The following is a 12,278-nucleotide window of genomic DNA, read 5'->3' as shown; positions in this document are numbered from 1 at the left end:
AAACAACAATTATTCGCGTGCATCATGCTTTTTTATACATTTCTTCGCCGTCACTGTACGACTACAACGAGAAACTTTCCACTGTTACTACCCTGGCTCCAGAGGTTCGTTCTCAAAATACCTAAGATGAAATAAACTGTCCTTAAAAAATGACCTCTGGAACCCAGGGTACACTGTGACGTATTATAGAGCACGTAAGCACTAGAGGACAAATCTTTCTACTACCTTCGATCGATACTATGGCCGGCTTTAAGACGCTGTTTTGGACAAGCTCGCTTGTACACCCAATTGTATATAAACTCTGTTCAGGAAAGGGAAACCGAGCAAACCAGTAAGTTTTTGGTAGAAAAGAAAAAGAGAGAGCTTTAGCACCGGCAACGGCAACGTTCTAGTTTTATTGCTCTCATTCTTTCTCGTTAATTTTCATCATATGTTTGAAATTTTTTCTGGATTCAAAATTCCAAGCGCCTATGTATCTAAGTTAGGAAAAAGGAAAAGAAAATCGTTCTCATCTGGTCACGTTCTCCAGGAAAGGTGAACTTTACGTCATAGTCGTGCAACAACGGCTAAAAAATGTACAAAAATCGTGATGCACGTGCAAAGTTGTTGTTTTGCTAATCTTAACCCATTACTTTTTTGCCATTTTGACTGCCGTCGTCGTTGTCATTGCTTTTGATTAAACTCCCCAATCTTGGAAATTATCTTCGCTATCCTTTTTTTCCCTGGGCATTTTTGTCTTACGTTTACATCCGTTACGGTCAAGTAATTGTACACAATCAGAATCGAACAATTCAAAACTGCAAGGGTAAGGGTAAAACGTAAATTATTTTACAAAGCACAAAGTCAGTGTGGTAATACTTGTGCCCTCTCCAGTCAAAATACAGTCGAATTTCTCTTAACGGACACCTCTATAAGACGGACACCTCTGTAAAACGGACACCTAGAGTTGGTCCCTGCCTTTCTTTACTACCTTTATTTGACTCTCTACAAGACGGACACCTCTCTAAGACGGACACTTAGAGCCAGTCCCAAAAGTGTCCGTCTTAGAGAGAGTTGACTGTATGTCTCCGAAGTAACTGCTGTTGATACGGGTCAGCTGACGGGTGGCAAGGATTGGTAATGACTCATTGCCTGCAGAAATCGCGAAAAAAGTATTATGGTTAAGTATTGTGGTTAAAAGTATTATGGTGCTTCTGGATAAAATTTTCTTCATATCTATTGACATAAAACGGCACAATCCTCGTAGCAAAGCCAGCTCAACCCTTTAGGTCCCAAGCGTGACCAACTTCAATTTTCTCCTAAAACATTAGCAGATCTTTAAGAGTAATGGGTTTTGAGAATTACTAAATAGATTACAATAGGGAGAATGCGTTGATCTTAAACCAAACTCTCTCAACTACTCTTGAAAGAAATACATGGAGATCAGTTTGGAGAATTTGTATGTGGATATTCGGGGTTAAAGGTTAAGGGAGACTGCCAGAAGTATAACTATTCATCGTCCGAAGTTGGCGGAGAAGGCCTGGAGATAATAACTCCAGGAACTTGCAAGAAGATGCCAAATATGGAGAGAACAACAGCCACAAGATAACAAATCAAGAAGAGCCGGTTGATGACACGTGCAGCAAGCTGCCATTCTTCTTGTACCCTCTCCTCATCTTGTTTCTTCAACACCCTTTCTGCCATCATGGTGATGCCGCTAGGTTCTCTGGGAAGACGTCTACGAATGCGGGAGCCGCCGTCACTGTCGCTCATGGTTACAGCGTTGTCTCCTTCGTCTGAAATTTTTTTAACAGAACTTGAAATAAGTCGCATTTTAAATTTTTCCTTGTTACCTCGTTCATTAGCATTACACCAATGGATTGGTCGTAAAATCGGTATTGAGCAGTTGTTGAATCTATAGACTGCTTGCAGTCCGCCTTTTCTCTTAAAATCCGTCTAGTTTTTATCTCAGCCAGCGCGATTGATTTTTTATATGTTACAATAAGGGATTAGGACCAGACGAGCCCTCGTTTATCGCGGCTCGCGGCGCGCTTGCGTGCTTGAGTTTCTCGTGCAGTAACTTTGCAAAGAAAAATAAGAGACTGCTCGCAGTCTATTGAATCTACGGTTTCCGTCACATATCACATGTGAATGGTTAGACAACGTGGCAGATTTATATAATCTATGTTGTCCATATCGTTTCTTTTGCTTTTATCAGCAATCATATCCATAATCAGCAAATTATCCAAACTCAACGGGGGTAATTGAGGGACGGCATTATTTTTCATTTTTACAGCTAAGCTCAGCCATTCCACCTCCCTGAGTTAAGACCTCAAGGATTTGTTGGTAGCTGTAAATTACTTGTAATTCGGTCATAACTTGGCAGTTTTCAAAGACTAGACTTGTATAAAACGACATAAACGTTTACACTTTGGGATTTTATGACCGAAGAGTTGGTTTTTGGATGAGGTTGGTGAAATTTTGATGAAGTTACCGAAAAAGCTATGCGGTCTGATCGGTTAGACTTTCCAACAATGTCAACTGATAAAACGTACTGCATTGAAAATTAAAGAAAGAATGACTAGAATGGGACTCACCTTCCTCTCCAACTCCACCGTTCTCTGTTTGAGGTTTCTTTGGGACCTCGTAGCGCACCATTCTTGCAACATATCCGAGAATATAAACCTTAAAGAAAAACAGACGTGCGACCATCTGTACAAACTTCAAAGATCGGCGTAAATATCTAAATGTTATAAAAGCTCATTAAATTTTCAATGGCCGATCCAGACCTTCAGATAAGTGGGGGGGGGGGGGGGGGTGGCGGTCATATCTCAGGGGAGAGGGGCGGTCGGGCCTTCGAGCCTCATTTTGGTCTAAAAATAAGGGGGGGGGGAGGGCCCCTAGGGCCCCTCCCCTGGATCCGCCACTGAAATTAGGGGAAGTTATGACTATGTTGCTCATACCCTGACCCATTTTGGTACTTTCCCGACTGATGTGTTGTAGTGATGAAACCGTAGCACCCAGCAAGTCAGTCCCAGTGCGCATGCGATTTCTATGATGGTCAGCGAGTAGTATCTGTCGTGAGATAAATACAAAATAGTACTACATCACTTCTCAAACTTTCTTAACTTACTCAACGCTTGTGCCATTGAAAAGTTAACGATAAATTTTTTTATGTAAGATGTGTAGAGATCTTGACGATTGGTTGGTTCGTCCTGATTTACGTAAGCAAATGGTGTTGTCAAATAGTTGTAGAAAAAATGTCAGAAAGATTTCACGAACATTTTCGAAAGAAAGTTGTCCCTTTAAAAAGTTTAAGTCACAGTCGTAAATATTAATAATGATAGTGTAATATTCAATTAATTCCGAGTATATATTAATTTGGACAATCTTTCATGGGCTGGCTGGGTAATGAAGAGGGAAATATCAACTGGGACGCAAGTCCTGTTTTATCCCCATCCGGACGAATTGATTCACTGTGGCGAATTTCGGTAAATCAAAAATAACAAAAAATATAAATTAATAATCTTTTTTTTTATCTCCATAGACTCACCCATCATCCCATACCTGCCAATCAAAAGTACGACCTCTGACGTCTCAGGGATATGAGTCGAAGCTAACAAATAGAACACGGTGAGTAATAACAGAATTGTGACGCCCATTACCATCCGTTCACCACTATCAGGGTAGTGTTATTAGGGTTAACGTCATAAATGACGTCACCATACCTGCCAATCAAAGGTACCACCTCTGATGTCTCGGGAATGTGAGTCGAAGCTAACAAATAGAACACGGTGAGTGATAACAGAATTATGACGCCCATTACCATCAGTTCACCACTATCAAGGGGTAGTGTGAATAAGATTAACGTCATAAATGACGTCACCATACCTGCCAATCAAAGGTACCACCTCTGATGTCTCGGGAATGTGAGTCGAAGCTAACAAATAGAACACGGCGAGTGATAACAGAATTGTGACGCCCATTACCATCCGTTCACCACTCTCAGGGGGTAGTGTAAATAGGATTAACGTCATAAATGACGTCACCATACAAGGCGTGATGAGGTAGACGAAGTAGTAGAACACCTCACGGCGTATGTGAATCACATACGTCACGGCTGACTTGCTTTCCTCGCTCAAGTGCGTTGCTTTGCTTGTTGAATTCAGATGGTAGACTTTTTCCAGGTACCATTCGCCGCTTTCTGTGAAAGAGAAACCTTGATTAGACTCGTGACACACGGCTCAACATTCAATCGAACAGTGCGTCATGCAGTGTTGAATGTTGAGATAGACCGTTTAAAATATTTAGCGTTGTTGAGCGCAGTTTTCCACGGAAGCGTAGCGTGAGATTTGGAAGATGTACGCACGGGAAGATTAACTCAAATAAGATTCTTACCGACTCATGTTGATAATGATGATGATGATGATGATGATGATGATGATGATAATGATGATGATGTTGTTGTTGTTGGAGTTTTAAGAATTAAACAGTCAACCTTTATTCAGAGTGTGTAATTTACCAGTATAGTTCTGTAGGATTTCAGTTTCTTCTGACACAAGACGCAAAGAGCTATTGCTATAAGTCCAGGACGCAAACTTGAGCCTGCAGAACTGCTCGTCGAATGGAAAATAACGGACACTGAGTTTGCAGGAACTCTTGAGGATAATAGGCGCCAGCCAGCGGACTGTGCCATGGGAAGTAATCAACAGTGGGTTGTTCATTCCCACAGGTTCACCCATGTGGCTAGTATCAGCGCTAGAAAAAAACGAAAAGCAGTTATTCTAATTTCTCCACCTTTATACAGACGCAGATGCTTATGTCTCTGGTATTGTTAGTACTGTACAACGGTCTTTTTTTCACACTGAAGTAGGATCATAAACTCGAAACGTTTGTTTTTGTGTTTTTTACAAAAAGCATTTGACACTGTTTGATATTTCTTTACTGAATAACAGCTCATCAGCTGTTGAAGTACAAGTGTCAAGCATCCCTGACGGTTTTTTCGTTAAACATTCATTTTTGAATACTCACCCTCTTTTTGTTCATAAATCTCAGTTATTTGAGTTAGAATGCAAGGAAATTGTTGAAAGCTCGAACAGGTTAAGAAGACTATCAAATTTACATCAACTTTTTCAAATGTGTCTTTGATACTGAATTAATTTAACTAACTAGTTAATTAATTAAAACAAAACTGAATGCAGGGCTGGCACTAAGGCAAAGGGCTGATCTATTATGGGCCAATATTTCGGCTAACAAAATTAGCCTTCCTCAGGGCCAGAACTAGATCATCCGAGAGAAAATATCTTTTAACGGCTCCTAATTAATTAATTAATTAATTAAGTTATTTATTTATAATAAGCATACTTGTTCAGCAGTACAGTATCTGGTACCCAAACGTCACTAGGAGACAAGCTGACCTCATCGATCCAACCAAACTCAGATTTATTCCACCGCAAAGCTGGGTCATACCAGGCCTTTAGAAAACAAACAAAATGATGTAGGACAAGGTCTAGATTACTTCTCAACTTGTTAACGAGTGCCTAAAACCGAACGATTTCTGACATATTTTGTTCTATTTCACCCTTTATATCATAATGTTTGTCCACTGATAACTTCCTTAACCAACTGTTCTTTCCTTTATAAGTATTGTTCAATCCTTCTTTCTGGAGAAATATTTAAAATTTAGTTTCTAGACCAATCTGTTGTGAAGATGAAGGTTTTGGCTTCTACTGTAGCCCTTTGCTCGAGAATGATTTAGCGAGTAAGTTTCAGTATTTCTCAGAATTGTAATTTGCAAGAATGATGAGTTCAATTCTGAATCTTAGGCATTTGTATATGGTTAGACAAGCCTTGCTCTTCTTAAAAATAATTTATGATTAACCCAAATCTTGACTCTAATAATGATGACAAAAAGAATGTTAGGCTCTTATATATCCTTTCGTCAGATCACCTTTCATGCCATTATATTGACAAGTGCATTTATTTGAACTAACAGGCTGTCATTTTTATGAAAAACTACAAGGAAGACAAATTGAGATACAAATATGACAAAAAACGAAGATGAAGACGAATCTGGTGACGATTTACTAAATAATGATGATGATGATGATGATGATGTTGATGATGATGATGATGTTAGCGTCTTAACAGCTACTTCGCGTACGTACCTGCTTGAGCCATACACTTGTGATAATAACCTGTTTTTTTACATCCTGTAAAATTTATAAAAAGAAACTTTCCTTAATCCAGCTGTATCAAGACACTGCTTCGATTTTCATTGCCTAAACGTAAAAGTTTAGTTTTCTCAGATCTCAACTGAGCACACATTGAGTACCTATGATCTATCTTACTCACCATTTCAAAGATCTGCACCAGTCTGAGACTAAGATTAACTGTCGTTGGCTGGGAGCTATTAGAGATGACAGGCCGGAGCCCTGTGTGATAATTCTCCAGTAGCTTCTCGACAAGTGCTCTTTCTTGAAAGCTCATAACTAAAGATTGAAAAAAAATAATTATTAAGTTATTTTTCTAAATGTGCTGCTTCCGTTTTACTGCAGTCAGCTGACGGCTTTATCGATAGGCCTTATGGAGAATTGTGTTGCTGGATAACAGACAAGACAAGACAAGACAATGTTTTATTCGGAGTCTTTTACAGTCCTATTTACATCGACTTTATCCAAATAATTTAAAATCATAACACAAATTGACAGGCAAAATTGACAGTACTGACGCCCAGAAAACAAACATCAGCTTAGCAGTTTGGTAGTTTAACTACAGCAATAAGTGTTCATCGAATGTTATGAAAATGATCGTTTTCTTGTCAGTGCATAAAAAATCAGCAGACTTTCAAGACGAAAGTCTTTTACAGCTTGCTGTTGCCGTGTTCTCTAAAATATGTAAAAATTAGTATTCAATTATTATTAAATTTTAAAGTCGGTAGCAATCTCCTGCAAAGTCTCTCGGAAACACAATAAGTTGGAAATATTACTCACGACTTTAGAGTGAACGGTAATAGGGAAACAGCTATTCTCTTGCCGTAAAACTACACTTGCATTAGAATACAAACTGGAATTAAATAATAAATAAATACAAACTGGAATTATTTCTCAGAAACTGCGTTCAAAAGCAGCGAATTAACTGTTACAACGTATACGTAAAAACCTACAATATTTAACACCAGGGCAAAAACGTTTAAAAAATTGTTGGTTCAAAGTATTGCTAGCTTTGCCTGGAAGGCAAATTATTCCCTTCCAGTTTGCGCTTCCCCTTCCTGCTTTCACGACAGCATCAAAGATCGCTTATTTTAAAAAATATTGCAATTTCTATTTTTTTAAAAAGATATGTCTATTTGTTTATGGTACCTTGTCCAAAATACCCCGCCATCAAAAGCAAAAGTCGAGCAGAAAGCAGTTCGTCAAATGTGGCAAAATTCATGTTAATTGGCCATACGGGAGTTTCGTCTGATTGCAGAAACTTAAATTTATTGGTGTGTTTGCTTATATTCTGTATGCATAGTTGAATTTTGACGTCGCCCTTTATTTGTCTGGTTCGACTGGTGTTTGCAGGTGGCTGCAATCAAACTCACTTATTATCAGAAACTTGTTAGTGGTCGCAGCTATTAGCCATGCATATTGGAAGTAGACCAGGGAGCTTTAGCTTCGACAACAGCGACGGCAGCCAAAATGTTACCTTTGAACTGAATTCTGCGTTGTTTTGAACTTTGTTGCGTTTATTCTAATTCGGTGTGAGTGAGTGAAAACTTTATTTACCCACGCTAATTTTATCAAATAACTTTACATAAAGCATCTGTTCTACCTAAAAGCCGTGCAAATGTGTCAAATAAAGAGGAATTTCCCTGGAGTTGATTTCTTGATGACTGCACCAAAGTTTAGAAAGAGAAATTGAAGGAAAAATTCGTCGTCGCTTGTTTACGTCCTCCATAAAATGTGAAATTAGGCATTTTCACGTCGAAGTCGTGCAGTGACGGCGAAGAAATGTGCAAAAAAGAGTGATGCACGTGCAAAGTTGTTGTTTTGCTAATTAAATCTACTGCTTTTTAGTCGTTCTAGTTGCCGTCGCCATCGTCGTTGCTAAAGGTGATGTTACACGAGACGATTTGCAATTTTAAGGGTACGTTGGTTTCCACGGTGATTTGCATTGACTTGAAATTGTTGAAAACCACAGCTACAATGCCCTATGTGTAAGTATCTGATAAATACTTAATATACACGTAAATGGGTCACGCATTAAAACTTAAAAGCACTGAGCGGTATAGATATTTGCCTTTCACTGCATCATTCCGGTGGCTATATTATGAAAAAAAAAAAAAAAACAAAACAAAAACAAAAGAAAACGACATCACCTGCCAAAGCCCTAACAATAAATATTTATCATAATCTTTCTTAAGGAAGTTCTCATGGTCATGTATGGTAATTCTTCCTTCTTCCTTACTTTGTTTTTGACTAATGAAACCTAGAGAAACGAAAGAGGACGGGTAATTTGACGATCAGTAATTGACTCTTATCGACACTGACCTCTCTGTTAGTCGAATAAAATTTCAATTAGTTTACCCACAGTTTGCAAAAATCCTACCTTACTTACTTAAAAAAATTCCACTTTTACCAAGACGTAGGCTTAAACAAGGGCGCGTATGTTTTCGAAATGTTTTATTAATGAATACTGAACGGCACAAAACAGGTAATATTAAAAAAGGAGATATTGAGCCCAACACCAGTTCCACGGTAACTAGTTAGGTGAACTTTCATGGCGTCTATAAATTCGTCTCTTTTACTTGCATGGATTACTTGGCTTATTTTTTGCACTTCTTTATGTAGTGGTAAGTTTTGTTCTCATCTGCAGGCAATCTTTTTGCCCTTATATATTTTTGAGCTTTTATTGTTTTTTCGTATTTCAATAATCCGAGAAACTTGTATGACATACAAACTCTTAACCTAAATAATAGCCTGTAAACCATATATAAATTTCCCTGTAGTTAAATGGGTGCGTTTTTCAGTGTGAAATGTTCAGGCTTTTCCTCGCAGAAAATAAGTACTAGTTGTTGCAAACAGGGAAACAGTTTCTCATTCATTCAGATTTACTAATTATAATATAGTATTACCACTGAAAGCAATTTCCAAAAAAGAAGTTAAGATTCTATCTATTTAGTGTTTAAGTTGTTTCAAACTGTGACAAGACAACAATATGAAGGTCTTTAAAAATCTTCATTCTGTAGAGAAAAAAACTACAGGGCTATAATGTTTTATTGAAGACAAAATAACTACATAAATTTACAACATGCAGCTGCGGAGATATATGATGATACAGCATTTGGATGGTGGAGGTGTAAAATTCGTTGTAATATAGTTTGGCAATTTTCTAGAGCGAATTTGTCGCGATGGGCTCATGATCTATGTTTTACCTTTTTTGTCAGTTTTGTCGATAGAATACAACCGTATCATAATATTCAAGGAACCCATACCAGGCAGAGTGCTTCCAGATCACGTGATTAGAACTGAAAAGGTACTCAATGAAGGGGGCTGCAGGGTGAAATGTTTTTTGGAACCAAAATGCGTGTCTATTAACGTGGGTCCTGGAGGTGCTCATACAAGAACATGCGAACTTAACAATGCCACTGACGAGAGCCCTTCACTGTCTTCGCTGAAAAAGAAGGAACATTACATTCACTTTGCTATTGAGGTATGTTAAAACTGGCTTTTGATTCGTACGTACTGAATGATGACGATAACGATTCAGGACATACATCTAATAACGATGATGATCATGACGTTTTCGTTGCATATGATGATGATGACGATGCTGATGGTGATGTTGATGATGATAATGATGATGACCATATTACTAGTGCTGCTGCAGATAATGATGAATGATGGTGGCAATATAGATGACAATGATGGTGATGGAGGCGATGAAGATGATGATAATGGTTTTGATGATGATGATTTTTGTTGTTGTTGTTGATGATGATGATGATGTTGATTTTGGCGCTGTTGTTAGGGATGATAATGATGTTGATAATGCTGATGATAACAGATGTATCATAATTCTGTTCTTGGTATTGTTATTAATAATGATGACGATAGTTATGATTCTGATGATGATGTTGACGATGTGATTTTGAAAATAGCGATTCCAAGAAATGAGATGTGCTGATAACAATGGTAATGGAGATTGTGATAAAGGTGCTGAAGGATATAGACTGTGGAACCCACGTTGCGGATTAACTTTTGTGATGTAGTATATGCCGGAGAACTTGAAAAACAAATAATGCACATCAAATTTAAGGCTGCAAATTAATAAAATATCTAATGGGGTATCTTTTTAACTCAGAACTTTTGCCAAATTAACGATGATCCGTGCCCAGGAGAAAACGAGTTATGTGAAGTTGGGTTCACAGAAAAACGCTACAGATGTGTCTGTCGCGATGGGTTCAAGTTTGTAAACGACAACTGTACAGGTAATATGCAGAAGCTAGATGCATGAAACAACTCATATTCTTCGCATTAACGAAGGCTCGAGAGCCAAGTTTATAGTTCATTGCACCCTTGCAAATATAGAGTAATTTCACATGACGTCAGGGCGGCCATACTGATGTTCGAAAACAATATAAACGGCGGCCATGTGGGTATTCCGAACAATTCTTCTGGGAGTTGAATTCTTTTCTAGTGTGAACGCTTCCTTTTGCTCGCTTAAATTTGCATAAATGCTGGCCACGTGCATGAAAATCTTCAATGGGAAGAAAGCTGTTAGCTTGCTTTAAACTTGCTTTAAACTCCCAAGAGAGCCACTGAGACAAATTACGATGGTTTGACTCTTATTTTCTGTAGAACTAAAAAAGGTGTTTTTCTACTTCTTTTTTTAAATCGCCATTCTTATTCAATGTTGACAGATATTGATGAATGCGCTAAGGATTTGCACACCTGCAAGCTAGGTATGCCGGGGGGCATGAAATGCATCAATGAGCCTGGTTCGTTTCGTTGTGAATGTCTCCCCGGTTTTGTTAAAGAAGGTACTATCTGTAAAGGTCAGTATTTTAAGGGGAATATTCTAACAGCTTCGATGCCTTCTTAAGAATAGTGACCGAGCGCGTAGGGAGAGGTTATTATTGATTTTTTTAAGAAGGGCATTATCCGGTGTAGTGGACCTTTCTATGGTTTTAGAATCAGCAGGTCATTATTGTGGCCACTGAAATGGAAGAGTGGGTTATTATTCCTAATAATGACCTCCTGTTCCACCTGTCTGCTCCTTCGATCCATTTGTTGAAAGTAATAACCTTTGAAAAAAAATGGAAAGGTGCATTAAACATACTAAGTTGAATGATTCAACAACCTTTTTTATTATTCATAATAACTACTCCCAGACTCACAACGTTATTACTTTTGCGTATAAATTTTTGGCATCATATTTGTTCCTACGCAGTTTAGAGAACGAACGGATGTTTTGTTTTAAAAGTTACCCTCGCAGGGTGTAACCATTAACATGTTTTTGCGTGTTGTTTAGATGTTGACGAATGTGGGTCCTCCAGCTTGAATAACTGTTCACCTAACGAGAAATGTGTGAATGAACATGGTTCATTCCGTTGTGAGTGCATTGATATTGGACCGTGTAAAGGTCAGTGAATATTTTTAGAGGTCGTTAATCAGATTACTTGTAACAAGGCTTTGTGTAACATGCATCGTTCTGTTTACTGTGCGCTGTTAGGGAGCTTTAGCCTGCGTAGCATGGCGGTTTTGGTTGGGCGCGCTCAATAATAAAGGCGGGCGAGGGGAGAGAAACTGCAAGGAGATTGGGGCGGGAGCAACTTGATTATTTTTCTGCTGCTTCGCCGCTTAGTCGTGCTCCCGAAACCGCCATGCTACGCAGGCTAACGGAGCTTAAGCAAACGCGACGAAGGCGAAAACGATAACGTCAAAAAAACAATTGTTTTTATGAGCAAAACAACAGCTTTGCACGTGCATCACACTTTCTTCAGGGGCAGGGGAAGGTGCAGGGGGTGCGCACCCCCCCTTCCCCCTGAGATGACCTGCGATTTTCTAATACAACTGGTATTCTGCAAAAAAAAACTATGTAGTTTATTGGTGTTGAGGAGAGCAAGAGACGAGTGCACCCCCTCCTAAAAAAAATCCTGGATCCGCCCCTGTTCTTAGTACATTTCTTTGACGTTTACTGCGTGACTGCGACGTGAAACCCCCTAAAGCGACTTTTTATGGAGGACGTAAACATACGACGACGAATTTTCCTTTCTCGTTTTGAAACTGGATAAAGTCCTTAGGAATTCAACT

At 38.7% G+C, this 12,278-nt stretch overlaps 2 protein-coding genes across 2 annotated transcripts in view; one reads left to right on the top strand and one right to left on the bottom strand.

Moving 5' to 3' along the window:
* Positions 1-1,369: 1,369 nt before the first annotated feature.
* On the bottom strand, positions 1,370-7,664 carry LOC140946410 (neuronal acetylcholine receptor subunit alpha-2-like). Its single transcript, XM_073395523.1, has 9 exons — positions 7,341-7,664; positions 6,334-6,470; positions 6,147-6,191; positions 5,344-5,453; positions 4,502-4,737; positions 3,871-4,183; positions 2,943-3,054; positions 2,577-2,664; positions 1,370-1,775 (listed from the first exon to the last, which is right to left on the bottom strand). Exons 1-9 carry the CDS (start codon positions 7,411-7,413, stop codon positions 1,489-1,491), a joined length of 1,401 nt encoding a protein of 466 aa, XP_073251624.1. The 5' UTR covers positions 7,414-7,664; the 3' UTR covers positions 1,370-1,488.
* A 644-nt stretch (positions 7,665-8,308) lies between these two features.
* Positions 8,309-12,278, top strand: part of LOC140946708 (EGF-like repeat and discoidin I-like domain-containing protein 3) — an 11,688-nt gene continuing 7,718 nt past the window's right edge. The window contains exons 1-5 of the mRNA XM_073395812.1: positions 8,309-8,815; positions 9,410-9,675; positions 10,327-10,453; positions 10,886-11,020; positions 11,497-11,607. Of these exons, the coding sequence (XP_073251913.1) occupies positions 8,743-8,815; positions 9,410-9,675; positions 10,327-10,453; positions 10,886-11,020; positions 11,497-11,607 (712 nt within the window). The 5' untranslated portion in view covers positions 8,309-8,742. The remainder of the gene's footprint in view (positions 8,816-9,409; positions 9,676-10,326; positions 10,454-10,885; positions 11,021-11,496; positions 11,608-12,278) is intronic.

The sequence above is a fragment of the Porites lutea genome, chromosome 8, assembly GCF_958299795.1.
Source record: "Porites lutea chromosome 8, jaPorLute2.1, whole genome shotgun sequence".
Classification (NCBI taxonomy): Eukaryota; Metazoa; Cnidaria; class Anthozoa; order Scleractinia; family Poritidae; genus Porites; species Porites lutea.
The sequence above is the reverse complement of the archived record's forward strand: the minus strand, read 5'-3'. Positions and strand labels throughout refer to the sequence as shown.